Consider the following 17,487-nt stretch of genomic DNA (forward strand, 5'->3'; position numbering starts at 1 on the left):
AGTCAGAAAATTAATCACCAACTATATTTTGATAATCAATCACTTTGGTATTTTTTCATGCAAAAATGCCAAACATTCTTTAGCATTCTTTGTGATTTTTACCAGCTGTCTTGTATGTAAACCACTGCAGCCTGGTATAGTTCAGGAACTCTCTTTTTATCAAGACGGATTAGTCTGATAAATCTTGTAAAACATTTGACCTGTGCTCATCTTCTTTTTCGTCATGTAAAGATCAAAGAGCAGACATACAAGCTGGTGTAAGTCCACAATCCTTAAAACATGGATTCTTTTTAGTTTCGTCACTGTTTTTGGAAATATGGGCTCCATGAAAGTATTTGCTTCCATTTACGGGATATAATGACAGTGTTTGATAGTTGAAACACACCTGGTCTGTATGAAGATTTTTCTGGAAAGGATGGTAGTTTTACATCGTAAACAGCTAGAAGGACTGAGGATGTTTAGTTATGTGTACAAAAAGCAAAAAACAAAAAAAGCATTAGAGCAAACAGTGAAGGAATGCGAATGACCTCAACATGTCAGAAGTGGATATATACTGTATCATTCCCATCCTCCTCCTCCTACACCATGACTCTAAAGTTCATGTCTTGCCCCCCCCTCGTGTGCTCACAGGGTTCTCTTGTCACAGAGTTGATAGTTCACAAACTGCAGATATTTTATTGTGGAGTTGTTGCCCTGAAAGGCAAACAGGGAAAGGTTCTCATGTCTGAAATATTTCTGGACTTAAGGATTCAAGCATAATATGTGGCTCTGTTTTTCATCCAGCTATGCAGAGCAGGGAAGATGATCAAGGAATATAAATTATTTATCCGCTTCTACAACCAATTTAAGATGAATCGCTCTGTTATTCTGCTTATAAATGACGAACAGTAATGTAGTTCCAGGCCTCAGAAACATTCAAACTTTTAATTTAGACAGCCTTCAAGCAGAGTCTAAAATTCATTTTTTTAAGCCTCAAGTGAGTTCGGTGTTTTTCATTTATTCAGGGCTGGTGCTGATTTGTTATTTTAGTGACTCTTAATTTGTCCTTTGAGAAATGTAAAATGACTCTGACTCCAGCAGCCTTGAAATGAAACACTTGTATATTATGTGTATTAGGAATACGTGTGAAACTAATCTCCTTGTGGTGTGTCTGAGTTTGAAATGCATTGCAAATTATCTTGTGTACCATTTAATTAATCTCCTTAGCTCTCTGTATGTTTTTGCCATGCTAGCAGTGTGTGTTAAGGGATGGCAATGCTGAACACTTTGGTCCAGACTGAAATATCTGAATAACTACTATAGTAATCCATTAGGAAAGTGTGCCTCTCCTGCACTGAACTGCACTTAAAGCATGACTATTTTTAGCCACAGTAGTGCTGAGGCTCCAGAAATGACAATGACTGTTGATCTACCACTTACCAAACTAAAACATATGAACAACTGTTGGATGGATTGCTCTGACTGCAGTGTTTCTGACATTCAGGTATTCATGGTTCCCAGAGGATAAGTCCTCTTGACCTTGGTGATCCCACTTTTCCTTTAGATGAGGTTTACATTTGTACTTTTGGGGGGTTTTGGGGTCTCCTAATGCCAACTAATTGATGGATTGCTCTGAAACTTTGAACAGATATTCATCTTCCCCTCTGGATGAATTGTAATAACTCTGGTGAATCCCTGGTTTTTCATCTAGGGGACCAAATACATGCAAAACTAATGAGCATCAGTTCAGCATGTTGACATGGTGAACATGCTAGCCATTAACATGTTAACATTGTTATTGTGATCATGTTTGCATGCTGACATTAGCATTTAGCACAAAGCATCACGTGTGCCTAATTACAGTCTCACTTAGCTGCAAGCATGGCTTTAGACTAGTCATGTAATGCTTTCATGTTAATGTTCTCACAGCTTAATAATTAGCATAATATCTTGTCTTTGATAAATTATACAGTTTGTTACACTTGTTTATACTGAGGCTGGTGAAGGCTTTGTCACTTGGTCTTAACTGTGTAAAATGTGATCTAAATATGATCCTTTATTTGCTCATTATTTATTGTGAGTCATCGTTTATGTCATCACTCCATTAAGACAATAAACCCATATTTTGGTGACATGTGAGATAAGAGATTTATGGTAGAGATTTTGTTGTACCAGTGATCAGGATCAGGATTGCTTTGTGGCAATATTAAAAGTTTAAAGTTTCTTGATTTGTCACATATCATATTCTCGAATTGTTAAGTGAAAAACTTCTTTAACATTGTTTCATGGTGGCTGATAAAGAAAAAAAAAAAGTCTTGCAACAACATATCCTCTTTGATCCTCACTGATTTTAAACAAAACCTGTAGAAAACACTACAGGAGGTATTGCAGAACACCATGAAACAGCTGTATTATGTAGGATTATACACAGTTGAGAAGATGTTTATTAGTTAATGACTCAAATCAGAGTCAGGGACCAAAAAAAGGGAAGGGACATCCCCTTTTTATTGTCACTGCATGGCTGACAGATTGTGATTTGAGAGTGAAAATACAAATCTGTTTGATTTGGGTCTGTATATATGCATGTGGTTTAGAACTGCATTAAGGTTTTTCCAATTCCTGGTTATTATGGAGCATCAGATCTGTGTTGCATAAAGCATTCTTTTGCACACATTCAGCAGCATGAAGTGTGCCACAAAGTACTAGCTTTTATTTCATCCTCACAAACAAACTGTAAGCTGCCTGAAAACGCCTTAGAGCAACCATGAAATACTGCTTTAGCCCCGGCCATTTGTTTCCGTGAAGCAGGGCTGACAGATAAAGGCAGAGGCAGAGCTGACTTGAGAACAGTACTGACTGCATGTCTCACTGTTGATATTAACCTTTTCCTTGCCAGCGGCTCTGTAAAACTTGGACACCTCTTAATGTATGTCATGTTGCATAATCAGCTCTGCCAGCCAAAATGGGTGAGGCATTGCTGTGTCTGTGGCATGTGAGACTCGCAAGTGTAAACACACTGCAAGCCTGATGGGTAATGCACAAGTAAGAGTATCCTTTCAGAGCAACAGCCTGTAAGTTGGAGGACATTTTAACTGAAATGCTTTCCTGATGCTTCGCTGTCAGTCCATCCAGGCAGTTTAACGTCTCCTCCGCAAAAAACTCCTCCGGCAAGACTTGCCTCAGAGGAAACGCTTACAACGCTGACATTCATGAAGAGTGACAAAATGAGTAAATAAGATATACTAATGTTTTGCTAAGAGCTACATGTGTTTGGTGGCCTAAACTTTTGGCCTTGGAGACATAAAAGAGCATTCTGGACGTTCAACAGCTTCTGACATATCTGGAGCTGCCGTGGAAGGGAAAAAAAGCAAAGAAAATATCCTATTTGATTTGAAAAAGAAAGTAAGCCAGTTCCTCTTTGCAGTGAACTGTAGTCGGGCACAAGAGTTTTATTCACTAATAGTTCTTAATGTTCCTTGTTGACTTAGCCAAGGCTTGTTGCAGAGGCTTGACCCCTGAGCTGTTTGGGTATATGGTTTGAGGTGCAGGAGGGGAGGCACACCAAGATATGCAAAGCCAAGCTATTTCTTCCAAGTTTTCTCCTCAGCAGTCGAGGGTTCAGTTCAGTGTGTACTGCAGGGCTGTTTTTATTGATATTTGTGCGTTGAAACATTTTTAATCATGACCTGTATAAACTTAAGAGGAGCCCACATTTTCTGTTGTCGTTACATACAGACATTGAGAACCATTCACCGGCGTGAGGTTTTATTTTAAATCAAGCGCGGACTCCTCACCACCTCCTCAAAGCCGTCTGCAAATGTTTGCTCTGTTTGGGGGCACAGCACAAAAAGACAGGACTAAAATAAATTCTTATATTGTTTCTCAAAGTGCAGACTGTTTCACCCTTCTCTTCCCTGCACTTTTCTATCAGAAACTCTCTCTTCATTCCAATTTAAGATCAGTAAACTCCTTCTTTTCAAAACACTTCAAAAGGCAACAGAATCAGTTTAAATACATTTGAGATTTAACTTCACACAGACATGCAGGAGAAGTGAAATGTGCCAAGATGATTTATTATGTTAAATTTAGTTTCTACTTCTGCACCAAGAGATTGAAGACTTTCTGTAGCCTCCTGCAAATCACAAGAAATTAACTTGTGTATTTTTTCCCCTTAAAGTTCCTTTAAAGGCTAGGGATGAAAATGGCAGGTAATGATGACGAAGGTTTGCTCACATTTTTGAAAGCAAACACACCTTTGAACAACACCGAGGGTGAAAGGTGGCAGTGTCCTGGCTGAATTCAGACCTTCAACATTGCAGTACCTCAACTTTTTTTTTTTTTTTTAAACGAAAGCACGTTCATACCAACCTCCTTAAGAAGTTTAGACTGAAAGAGACTGTTTTTGAAAAACTGGAGCCCTTCAGCTGAATCCCATATGTTTTTTTTGGCAGACGAGTGCTGTCTGCTTGGCCGGGGCTGATGTTGGGGATATTAAACTGATGGAACACAGGACTCTTGATCCCTTTTTTGAGGATTGTGTTTAGAGCCTCTGTCAGACACCTGCCATTGTCTCTTGTGATATTGGATAAAACGGAATACTGGAGCACAAAAAAAAAGTGCTATTAGAAAACCTTCTGCTGTGGAACCAAACAAGATGAAAAGAGGTTTTTTGTGAGTTTCAAGTGTTGCGTAAAGCGTCTTTTTAAAGCCAGTTTTGTGTTTTCTACACTAATCACAGGATAAAAGCATTTTATCTTACAGACCAGCCCTCCCACTGACATCAATTCCAGCTGGAGATGGATTTTCCTGATGTTTTTGTTGAAAGAGATTCCTGGATGATAATTTTTTAAGTAGTTGGGTTAAAAGTGATGCGATGCGTGAATGCTGTACATGCGGGTCTATTCAGTTAATCACAGGCATATTTTGGTCCACACCTCAGTTCACCTTAAGTTGACCTTGCTGTAATGCAGCATATTAAATTAAATCTTTAGCCACTGGAAAAACAAATTGTTTTGAGGTTATGTGGAGTATCTTGTTATTTTCTTCACTTTTTGAAATACAGCCTGAAAGCTTGAGCAAGTAAGTGGACGTTGTGCAGGGATTGTTTGCTTTCAAGCTCTTTTGTCATTTTAAGCAAAAACATTATTAGTTCATTTCATATCCCAGTTGAAATGATTTCTTACATGATGGTTTCCAGCCACAGTTTTTATTTCTTGTTGTCAGGACGTCAGCTAATCTAGACTCTGTTGACCGGGTTAAATAGTTTAATTGGCCACAGAACTATCCTGAGTGATTATATGTCCTCAAGATCTATTAAAATGTCTTTGGTTAGGAGTCCAAAATTCAGTGAGAGCACATTTCTGAAGACCCCAAACGACAGAGGCATTGTTATAGTTTCAAGCTTTATTTCATTCAAGCTTTGCTTGATGTTACTATTATATATTACTTAAGGCAAAAGGCTAAAACCAAAAGCTCAAAACTCTTTTCTGGACTGTACTCGTACATGGTCATTCACTTCTTCTAAAATCCCACTTGTGAGGAGGGAGGTTAATTATATTTGGATGAATCTTTGTGCTAAACACTGTACTGTACAGTCACAGAGACTATATAAGTAATGTCCTTTAGTTATTCATCCAGAGGTGCCCAAATGATGGACTGTACTTACATAGCGCCTTTTTAGTCTTCCGACCACTCAAGGCGCTTTACAGTATGTATCTCATTCACCCATTCACTGCCATGCAAGGTGCCAACTGCTCATCAGTTTGAGGAGCTAACCATTCATACACATTCACACACACTTCAGGAACAATTTGGGGTTCAGTATCTTGCCCAAGGACACTTCAACACGCAGACTGGAGGGGATCGAACGGGGATTGATCTGCCGATCTTCTGATTAGTTGACAACCTGCTCTACCTCCGAGCCACAGCCGCCCCGTGCATGAAATGTTCTTTATTAAGATGTTTCAATATGAGAGAGTGACTCCACACTCCACTATTTTCCTTCATTTATTCTTTTATTCCTTTTACTTTAGCTTTTTGTCTGTACCAGCAGCTAACACGCAGATGATGAATCTGACTGGAATAAAGATACATGTGGACTGTATTGACCAATAATTTAATAATAATGACCTACTGAATATCCCTGCTTCATGGTTACTGTTACAAAGACGATAAGAGATTGGATGAAACCTTTCTTATTGATTATGGTAAATCCTGTCATTAATTCCCATTGGGTAATGTAATCATTATTACAGTATTGTCAGCCTCATTCCTAAAATCACAAATAACAGAGTGGACATCCACAGTATAGTTTCATTTCATTTTGTTAAAAAATGTTCCTGTGTATTCTCCAAAAGGCCACAGTGGCCCAAAACAAATTATTCAGTGCTAAGTGTATCATACAGGCCATGCCACTGTGATAATCTGCTGTGACAGCTGTGATCCACCCAGACAAAATGTAACATAATAGAGACTCTAATGACATTTTCCTCCAAATGTTTGCCCTCGTATTATCCGTCCCCATCCGGACTCTATTTTCTATTTTACACTAGTTTCTATTCTACTTGAAATTTGTTTTCTGTTAGGCTTTGACTCCTTTATATACATTAATATTAGAGAGAGTCAAGTCAAATTAAATATCTTTAAAATAAATTCCATGATGTAAAAATTGAAGAGTTTTTATCAGCAGTCAATGCATGCATGGCTCTAAAAAAGTATGACGTCTGCCTGCTTGTTCATTCATGTGTCAGTCCGTCGGTCCAACTGTTTGATCCACGCTTACAACTAAACCTTCATGATCTCCAGAGGAATATTTGGAATATCAAAGCCTTTTGATTCTTTTGATTCCTGTAGCACCAACATAAGGTAATAATTGCCGCACACTTTAAACTACTGACTAAAAAAAATGATTGTCTGTATCTTCTTTGTTTCACAATATCTTTCTGATCACTGCCTTAAAGTGCTTCTTCAATGTGGTTAGTGCAGGTGTCATATCAGTTTCACCTTGCGATAACAAAGCGTACTAACCAATGACAATAAAAAGAATGGACCGCGTATTCCTGACATCACCCATAGGTTTTTCGAAGCATCGTTTTGAAGCTCAAAAATATGTTGCGCTGGCCGTCATGCCTCTTCCACCTCTTAATCAAATCTAAAAATGGGCAAAGATATGGATCATCCGCAGACCTGAGGCGTGCATGGACTTGAGTTAATCAATGGGTGGGCAAAAAAAATTGGTTATATGAGATGACGTCATGTCGTGAGGACACTGTGTGAGCTGTTTTAGGTAGTTTGCCATCTTACCCTTCAGGTGCAAGGAAGGGTTTTGAAATGTTTTTCTGCTGCAAGCAAAATAAATCTGCGTTTTTTTTTTACTATTTTAATTTATTTTAGCTTGGTTGTATAGCTGGTTACTAGCTTTACACAGTCTGGATTAACTCTGCTGTGAAGAATGCAGGGAGACTGTATTTGCCGTTGCATGAACATTTTATTTGCACACCCTTTCAGCTGCAACCTAAGCATATCTAGACACTGCTAAAGTTACTTAACTAGCCCAAACAGCATGCTCTTTTCTGTACTTCTCTCACACACTGGGAGAGACTCACTTCCCACAACAAACCCGATGGACTCCTTCACATAAATACAGTACAGTAGGTTACCCACCATGATCACCTTAAGGTGTAATTATTTGTTTTCAGTGGCACAAGGTTATATTATACACCGCATTTTAATACCTTCAACTTTAACACCAGTAAACAAAACAGGATGGATTCTTCTTGACCTCATAGGAAGGCAGTTTCAGCTAATCCTGGCCTTGCAGAAGATTACAATTTTGCATTAAATTGCTATGTGTCTCTAAGCTTTTTCTTCCCGACAATGTTTTTCATTCATATATCTTCTTTAAGAATAGATGAAAAATGTATTTCAGGACAGCTGTATGCAGTTGCTTATGTCTCCATTCATTTTAATTGCTTCCTTTATTTGACACAGATTACTGAAACGCCTTATTGAGACGGGGGAGGATTTTTGCTTTGCTAAGACACAGCGAGCATGTTTTTGCTTGATAATCACATAACACACCGGTCTCATGCTGATTTTAAAAAGCTTTACGTAAAGAAGGGTAGAGAATAAATGAACTGCTCTCTTTTCCGTACTTCTGTTTTTGTCATCATAGACAAGCTCAGAAAAAAGGTTTAAAAATACTGAAATAAGCAGTATTGACTGAATTGATTCGAGCTTTGAGCTTAGAGTCTTTTTACATAACTGCATAATTCGATAAGATGTTGTCTTACTCATAGATAGCTCTTTGATGCTGTGGAGCTCTTTTGATTATAATATTAAAATGTCAACTCATTACGTAGACTCTTGGATGGCGGTTTTTAAAGTTGGACCTCTTCACACTGTTTGAGGAGCTGAAAATGCCACCTTCCGGTGACGTGGCAGACTCAGATAGTTACACTAGATGCTCAGAATTGAACAGCAAGTGGATAGAATGGCAACTTTTGACCAATTATCCGTCTGTCAATTTGTCTGCATATCCTCAGCATCCCACCGCCACTTTAGAGGCACTTTAATAGGCCTGCAGCCTAATTTATGCTGTGTGAAAGTACAGATTCAGATCCAATGCACTGTCTACATGCCATTCCTAAGGGGAGTTTGTTGAGCTGCGAGCTGTGAATCAGTCAAGGTGGGAGAGCTCAGAGTAAATAAAGGGGGGAAAAAAAACACCTAAGTGACAGCATGTGGTTATTGGTGTAATGCCAGGCTTAATTCAGGGTGGATAATCCATGGATGTCTCTGAACACTACTGTACGTGAAAAATTGGTAATTGGCACATTGCTAGACAAACTGCATTACAGTCTGAAAATGTTTATTTATATTTATAATCTGTGTTTGCGGGTGATTCTTGAAGGTATAAGATCAGTTCATACAATAAGACAGGGACAAAACCCCTGCTGCAAATATGTTTAAGTTAACAAGGCAAAGCAAGCAACAAAAATGAATTCCCTCACATGAATTTTGGTTTATAAGATGAATTTGTAACACCCGTGCTGTTTTATGGCAGGTATGTGGCATATTTCAAAAGACAGATTAGCCTGATGTAGCTATTAATACTTTTTTTTTTTAATCAAGACTTTCTCTCTTTCTAATAGCACTACACATCGATCTGAAGGAGATGCCCTTCTCTTTGAAAAGGAAGACAAAGATCACAGGATGTCTCATATTTTTCCCCTCTACCACATCTATTCATATCCCGATAACCTTTACCTGCCATCATAGCTATTAAATCCAAATTTCATTTGAATGTGAACAGAATATCCTGCTGTTAATTTTCCCTTTAGATTTTCTTACAGTACGCATATATATCCTCCCGACTGTGTGTTTGCTGGCAACATACTTCATGAATTTAAGCCTTTGTTATGATCGCACAAGCAACGTGGGGTTAATCGTTTGTCAGTGTTTCCTTGGTAACACTTTTTAATAACCACCATTAATAAATGGTAAATTGATAGTTAATTCAACTTTACTAATTATTTGTTTACGGTTTACTAATATATTGTGTCATAACTAATAAGAAGCAATAACAGCTACATTCTAAGTCAATTTTAGTAACAGTTTATTTTTGCCATGTAACATTTTTTATACTGTGTTAAATATTTGTTCATGATTACCAAATGATTTATAAACATTTAAGAAGGTTTTGTAAAACATAATTACATAGATATATGCACCAGATACATGGCTATGATAGGGTTCCAACTCATTACTGATTCTAGTACCTAATTCATAAATACTCTAGAAACAGACATGACGTCATGAACATGAAGGTTTGTAACTCTTGTTATCTGGTCAATCATTTAATATGAAAAGTTGACTTTCTTTGAGATGTCTTTAATAAGACAGCTTGATATTAACCAAAACCCTTTAATTTAATTTATGAATGACTCCAAGCTCCAAAGAACAAAAGTCTGATTGTTTGTGATCTAAGTGAGCTATGAACAAACATGGTCTGTGCTGAGATGTAATTGATTTTGATCATTTGAGTTTGAATGAGCTTTCCCAAACAAACTTCAGATTTGGCTTCGCTAAATTAAAATGTTGGCCTTAAAGGTACCCTGTGGAGATGGTGACGATTGCTGGCAACAGCAAGTAATGTTTTACATTCAAGCCTTAAAACATGAAAAACCAAGAAGATGAACAGATGCGACAACATGTGGAGGCTTGTAAGATTGAGCAAAAGTGTCATGGTAAATGAAGCATTTTCCTCAAAGGCTTTCATATGAACTGAAAGGGAGATATTGTCCTTGTCCCTGTAATTATGACTGAAGCAAATGAGGAAGTTGGGTGATGTTATTTTAGAGCAACGTTGTCTGTAAATCAGTCCACAAAACATTAGACTTTAACACGAGAGACAGCTGTGTGTTTCCAGTTTTTCAAAGCATCACCACGGTTGTTCCTTAACCTTAACCACAGCGACAAAGCTCCCCTAACCCGAACAGAGCAACTCTCACCTAAACCATGATGTTTCCCAACATGCGGGTTGTTTTTGCACCTAAACCTAACTAAACCTGCTCTGTAGTGTTTTCAGTGATTTGCTACGACTTTGGAAGGCAGTGACAAATGATTATATTCCTGTTGACCGAGGAGTGTCAGAAAGTGATTGTATTTAATATGGTGGACTTGATATCATATTTGTCAATTGCACGCTATTCTGTTGACTGACAGTAAATATGATAACGCACAAAAAGGTGGCAATGCAACAGCAAAAGATGTGGAATATTTTAAAAAAATATCTAAAAATTTTGTTTTATGGGCATGGAAATGGACTCAACATGTTTGTTAGGCCTGTAGGATTATTTTTCTTTTTCTTTTTTTTTTTTACAACAAAACTCAACAGGGTGTGTTTAAACAGTTGACTGCAGTCCTCCATGGTGTGTCAGCAAGTCATTCTATCATCTTTATGTTGAAGCAGAGGTTTGACAATACAGTCATAAGTTAAAACACATCATTTTAGTCCCAAGCATTTATTGCATTTTAGCTTTGTAGCTCCTTGTGTCAACACCCATGATGAAAAATGATGCCATGTGACAGGTGGCAGAGCACCTGGCAACTCAAATAATCCAGTTTTCATACGACACATGAAAATGCAGTTAGAGTACTTTGGCAAGGTGTAAAGCTAGTTGTGCTGCCAAAAGCAACATGGTCCTGCAACAAAACAGCATTATGGCTCCTTTATGATGTCAAAAAGCAGCTGTAAGTGCTACTAACTTCTGGATGATCACAAGTAAGAGGACACCGAACCTTTTTATTTCAATTTATTGACAGAGTGGTATCTATGTGCAGCACACATGGGGACATGAATGTTCTGTTAATGTGTTTACTAGTGGCAGCAGGGTCAGACTCAGTCGCACAGTATGACAGTAAAAGTATGTAAACTTAAATAATAACTTCAATTGAATTCCAAACAGCAGTGCGTGTAAACAGTAGGAGAGAGAGGGGCAAGTCTTCGTTTGATTGGGGACTATGGGAGTTGGAAATGAGTTCAGTGTGCATGTCGGGTGAAAACCGCCATATGTGCACAGTCCAACAGAGTGTTAGTGAAGAGGCCAGAGCGAGGTAAGGCTCGCAAGCTGCAGCAGTGGAGCTGAACTGGCCGACCAACTGATCAAGAGCTGGAACAAATTCCTCTGGAGCTCTGTGAGAGGTGGCTCTGTCTGCCTACAGGAGGACAGTAACAGCATGTTTTCAGCCAAGGCAACTCGCTCTCTTATGGATTAATGTGATTGATAAACACTAAATCATTAGTGTTCCGCAGCTCCACAAAGGAGCAGATTGTTTGCTTTTAACATGATTTTTGATTGTTGTGGCGGGCACGTTTGTAATATTTGTGTAGGTAATTACAGAAAATCCATGTAGATGGTTTAACATGGATGGTGCAACGCAAGGTCACATGCTCCTCAATAGCAGCTCAACGCGCTAACACGTGTTCTGATGCAGCCTTCACACGTGTGACATGTGCTTTAGGACATAATCAGGGTTTGGTGAGCTGTGTCCAATGAGCTGTTTGTTTGTATGTCATTGTGTTAACATGAAAGTGTCACCCTTTATATGTACCCGAAACTACGGGCATGACTGGCTTCTTATTGCTGGAAATCTGAGGGCGGCACAAAGCAATTTTGTTCCAATGTATCAGTAATGACGCGAAGCTTTCTGATCACCACCTGCAGCTGTCTGGTAACTAGCTGATAATTCCAAACAGATTACACATTGCAGGAAAAGTCAAAACAACCTGACACAGAGATACATCTCGGCATGTAATCAGTGCGAAGAAACATTCTGTTTTGACTAAATATGTAAGCACATCTGTCTTTTCATTGTCATATATTTTATTCATCTTCATTTATTCATCGTTCCTAGATTGGATTGTTAGGTAGAACATTATACTGCCATTATGTTGTAATCTGTGTGTCTGTGTATACATAAGTCAAACAGATGAAATAGATTTCATAGATTCTCCCGGAAAGCAAATGTCACATTAGCATTGTTATATTTCATGTATTTATTTATTTTGAAAACCTTGCTGCATACATTTTCTTAAGAAAAATCAGACTATGGGAACGTTATCTCAGATTAATGCAATAATTGTCTCGATTTGTGATTAGTATGATTGGAGGAGCCTAACTGTCCAAAACTGTCCATTCGTGCTGTTTCCTTTCAGATTCACCTGCTGTTCTACACAGTCACTTACCTATCATTGTTTTGCAGGCTGGGATGATCCGCACTGACTCAGATGAGTACTTCATTGAGCCGCTTGAGAGAGGCACTCAGGAGCTGGAGGACCAAGGCAGGGTCCACGTGGTTTACCGCAGATCCGCTGTGTTGCAGGCCCCCTCCGATATCTCTGTGGACTACCAACTACAAGGTAGGACGTACAACCATAATGTTTACTGCTACCGGGTCAGATGGCAGTCCAGAGGGTGTTGCTAGTACTACTATTATCGCTGCTGCTTCTACCACTGCTGCTACTATTATTTTTGATTATTATGACAGAACTTTTTATGCTATTAGTAGTGGGTTTACAATGACTTCCTTCTTTGGTCTGATATTGCAGATGTAGAGAAGAGAAGTTTGTCAATTTTCCATGCTTAATTCAACACAGTGACCTGTGTCGTGTATGATAGTAACTGTTTGAATCTGCTGTACATGCTATCAAGTTTAAACATGAAAAAAGTGACTTGATGATATGCCTTCACAACCACAAAGCTGGTTATCTCTCTACTGTATTTCACCCAAAAAACAAAAACAAATCAAAAATTATAAGATTATTAAGGGTTCTGCTGCCCACTTTACATAGCACACAGGAATTATACTTCATTATAATAAATCCCTGCAAGGATGATGGAGCTACATGAATTTAAGTCAAAGGAGAGCCACCGCCCGTATGTGCTGCACATGGGACAACAACTGCTCTTAAAAAGTTTCTGTTCACATTTGTGATGAGAGATTGACACACATAAATAACAACTTTTAAACAGGTATTTATGTGTGATCATGATGGTAAACTGATATCTGTTCCCAGCAACCACTATTACAGTTTCTGTGTCAACATCAATGGAGCGGATATGTCACTAGCTAAGGATTGCTTTGGGCAAAACAAAATCATATAACTCCCTCCCATACAGAAAACAGCTAACATGAACACAATTTCAGGTTAAATGTGGGGTGAAATTAAATGTCTGCTTATGAGGCTATGATGGCGTCCCCTTGCATGGTTTTTAAATTGAGCCGTGGCTTCTACTGCAAATACTACTTAAGTTGTTTCTACAGGGCAGACCAGTGTTACTGATAACACAACTCCTTTTACAATAACTATTCCTACTTTGTAAGTATTGCAACTTGTAACTATATTGTTGCCAGGATCACTGTGACTAACCTATTCCTACTAATAATGATGAAAAATGACCCAGAAGGAGGAGAATGGGGGCAAGGGGGTGCACATAAAAGCTCTGAAAAATGAGTGTTTTTTTTTTTTTTTGGTCTTGTCACACAAATTATTGCTTTTGCCACTGTTATTAATGCTAACAGCTGTCACTGCTTGCCTTTAATACCCAGTTTGCTCTCTGTTTATACCAAACAAATGTCACTGTTACTGCTGACGGAAATATGCAATGCGTCATATCCAATGTGAAGGAGATCTGTGCCCAGAAAAGATTTCTTTCTGTGAATAAGGAACAACAAATCGAGCCTCCGTGAGCCACTTTTCATGTTTTATTAATTTTATCAATTTGAGAAGTAAGAATGGAAAAATTCATATTACAGGTTTGCACATTGGTTTTCTATCAATTGGAATGTAAATGAAAACAACAATGCGGAAGGTAAACTGTATTCCCAGTAAAAATATATTCATTTCCTTCAGTGTCATGGTTCATTTGGACTTTGCTGTAGTGTATGCAGAGCAGAAATGCTGGTTTTGGGCCAGACAGGCTATATCATCATTTGCATAATGTGTCTTAATTAATGAACGCACAGTAGTGATGCTTGCAGCTTCTGACAGAATAACTATCGCTAAGTGTTGCATTTCCTTTGACATATAAATCTACATAAAATCATCTGCCAGGGGAGATATTTGCCTCGATGGCTATAATGGAAACTATTCCCTCTGACTTCACTCCATTACAGACTGAAGCATAAAGGAAAAGGTGTTATATGAATATTTATTCTCTCTGTGGTTTTGAGTAATATGCAGAAAGGTTTTTGGGACCATGCTGACAGTAATCGTAATCAAGTTTTTTTTTTATTTATTTTTTTTTATATAAACCAGTCCTAATGTTGTCTACCTAGCCACAATAATGGCGACATGGACACAATTTCAGACAGACATCTGAACAGACATTTGATATGAGTCCAGATTTAAAAAAGCTAAATTGTCGTGGGACGATAGCCAGTGGGATCCGAAAAAATTACATTTCATCCAATGCTGTTTCTTTACAACAGTCAATACTACTTGGATTACCAATGGAAATCAGAACGACAGCAAAATCTAGGTCTTTTGCCTTCAGACTCTCCATTCATCTGCAGATATCTCTTTGTAGAGATTAACTTTGGATTAACTAGCTAATGTTTGCTGCTGTTCACACTGCTTCACTTTGATGCTGAGTAATAAACCAAGCTCACAACCTCATATTAGTTTGTTGCAGTAGGTAACATGTACAGCCTTGTTTAGTTGACTAAATAATAAATAATGATCTTAGTTTCTGTTTCTGTTTATTTGCAGCAAAAGCTAGATAGATGTTTCAGAATTACTTTGACATTGCAAAGCAACAGGCTTTAGCCCCAAGTCTGTAACTGTGGGCACCAACTTAGACAAAATCGACTTTTATCACGCTTTATTTATTTACATTTTGGCAAACAAGGCTTGAAATAATGTAGATAAAGTGAAATCAAATAACATTATGTACATACAGCATATATAAAATAATCACATGGGCACATTTTATCTTAGCTGTAAGCATTTGAAATGTCAAGCTCATTTAATTCTAAATTGCTGCCTCTATTGATTGTTAATCATCATCTCAATGGGGTTGCATGCTCTTGTTATGATCACTAGGAAACGACAGGAATCTGTCACAAGCAGCGAGCTTCAGTCTTATGCTCGAAGAAATGTTATGTACTTGAATAAGATGACTACAAAGAAAACAAGATTGCACTGTTTACAGTCGGTTGTTTGTCCTGTGAATGTATCTTAATGGAAAAGCATGATTTTATCAGCTGCAATCAGTAAGTTACAATGTAAGGAAGCTTTCCATGCTCCTAAGTAACAAGCATTACATTTCCACACATCAAGTGACAAGATGAACATCTTTCATCTTATCTCTTCATGCATGTAGTCATTTTATAGAAAGCTAGACTCTGAGCCATTACCTCTTTTTGGTCTCTCATGTCTTTTATGTTACCAAACAGCAAGGCATGGTAAACGTGGTGTACAGGGGTAAACAACATACTCATGTAGTGATATCAGTTTTTCAGTCATTTGAGTGTTCCTATTCCTAAAGGATATTTGCCTATAAATATACAATTTTAAAATGCAGCCTGTTTTCAAGTTCATTGCAGTCCACTTGACCATGGTATGTACCACATGTAACAGAAGGATTACAGTAAGGGTGTTGTAACCAATTTAAATGGAGAGCAGGTGACATATGAGATGGCAGGTATGGCATTAAGGTATTGGCCTTTTTTATTTGGATTCAGCTACCACAAGCCATGTGAAAAATCAGTCTGTTCTTTGTGCATGCCACACAGGGCTGTTGACTCAAGACAGCATACATTGTTATTTGAGCTAATGGTGACTTCTCAGAACAAACAATGAGCAATTTTGTTGAAAAAGTGTTTGTTCTTTAGAAAAATAAAAAAATGAATGAATGTGAGCATGAAACATTAGGATGACTACAGATCACATGGGCTATTGCTTTTTTGAATAATAATCCTCACTTCTGAGAATGATTGCTACTCCTTCCTTTGGCTAATAAAGGGTTAACATCAACCCTGGCATGTGCTGTGGAACATTGTTTTTACTGTACAGCAGAATCTTCACAACTGTTCAATTCTTGGCCATGGCTTCTCTTGTCATATTTTGGTGTTGTTTAGATCTCATACCTTGAACTAGTGTAGTCTCTCTTAGGCCCTGTGATGTTGCAAGATTGCTTTTCTTGGGTGATGGCAAAGGAGGAATGATTCCTCCCTTCTCTTGACAAGCACTGCTGTGATTTCTTAGTGGAGGCACATCTGGCCTGGAGATGATCAGAGGAGGAAATTGCCCAGGCAGGTATGTTATTTTGTCAACTTGAAGAGCACTTTTCTAAAACTTTATTCCATGTAAGACTTTTCTTGACATCTGTGATTACCCCTGGATCCACATGTAATGATTTTCATGGCATTTCATGATTTTCATTTGAAAGAATGAATCACTTCAGTGACTTTCACATTTCAAAGGGCTGGATAAACACATGTGTACAGACGTCATTATTGATTTGATATTCAGTATTGATCATACAAGGCAACACTATATGTCTGTTTACCACATTAAGAGCACCCTTTGATATTTCTACATTTAATGTCATTGGTAATATTGAATTGTTCCTGTGAACTTATACTATTAGCTAGAGTACTAGTGTTGGATCCACAGAAGAGTTTCACAGAGAGGGAAAGGAAGAGTTAAAAAGTGTTGAATCTGATGCTTGCTTACAATCTTCCTGATCTCAGCAGTATTTGTAGTTGAGACGCTGTGTTTGTTTCAGTACCTCTTTTTTTTTTCCTGTTGAGGCCTGTGAGTCAGATTAACTGCAGCCGAGGTGTGCGAAAACATTGCTGGTGAAGAAGTGGCTCCTTGGCTTCCGGTGACCAGGACCCACATGGTTTTACTCATATGGTTACTCTTTTTTCCTTAACTTACACTACCTGTGCACAGAAAGACTGTAGACTCTTAAACCAAGTATGTGGTCATAAAAGATC

General features: G+C 38.1%; 1 protein-coding gene across 1 annotated transcript in view; it reads left to right on the forward strand.

The window, feature by feature from the left end:
- adamts3 (ADAM metallopeptidase with thrombospondin type 1 motif, 3) overlaps positions 1-17,487 on the forward strand; it is a 119,680-nt gene that overhangs the window by 13,707 nt on the left and 88,486 nt on the right. The window contains exon 4 of the mRNA XM_010736566.3: positions 12,745-12,901. Coding sequence (XP_010734868.1) covers positions 12,745-12,901 — 157 coding nt within the window. The remainder of the gene's footprint in view (positions 1-12,744; positions 12,902-17,487) is intronic.

The sequence above is a fragment of the Larimichthys crocea genome, chromosome III (assembly GCF_000972845.2).
Source record: "Larimichthys crocea isolate SSNF chromosome III, L_crocea_2.0, whole genome shotgun sequence".
In the NCBI taxonomy this organism is placed as follows: Eukaryota; Metazoa; Chordata; class Actinopteri; family Sciaenidae; genus Larimichthys; species Larimichthys crocea.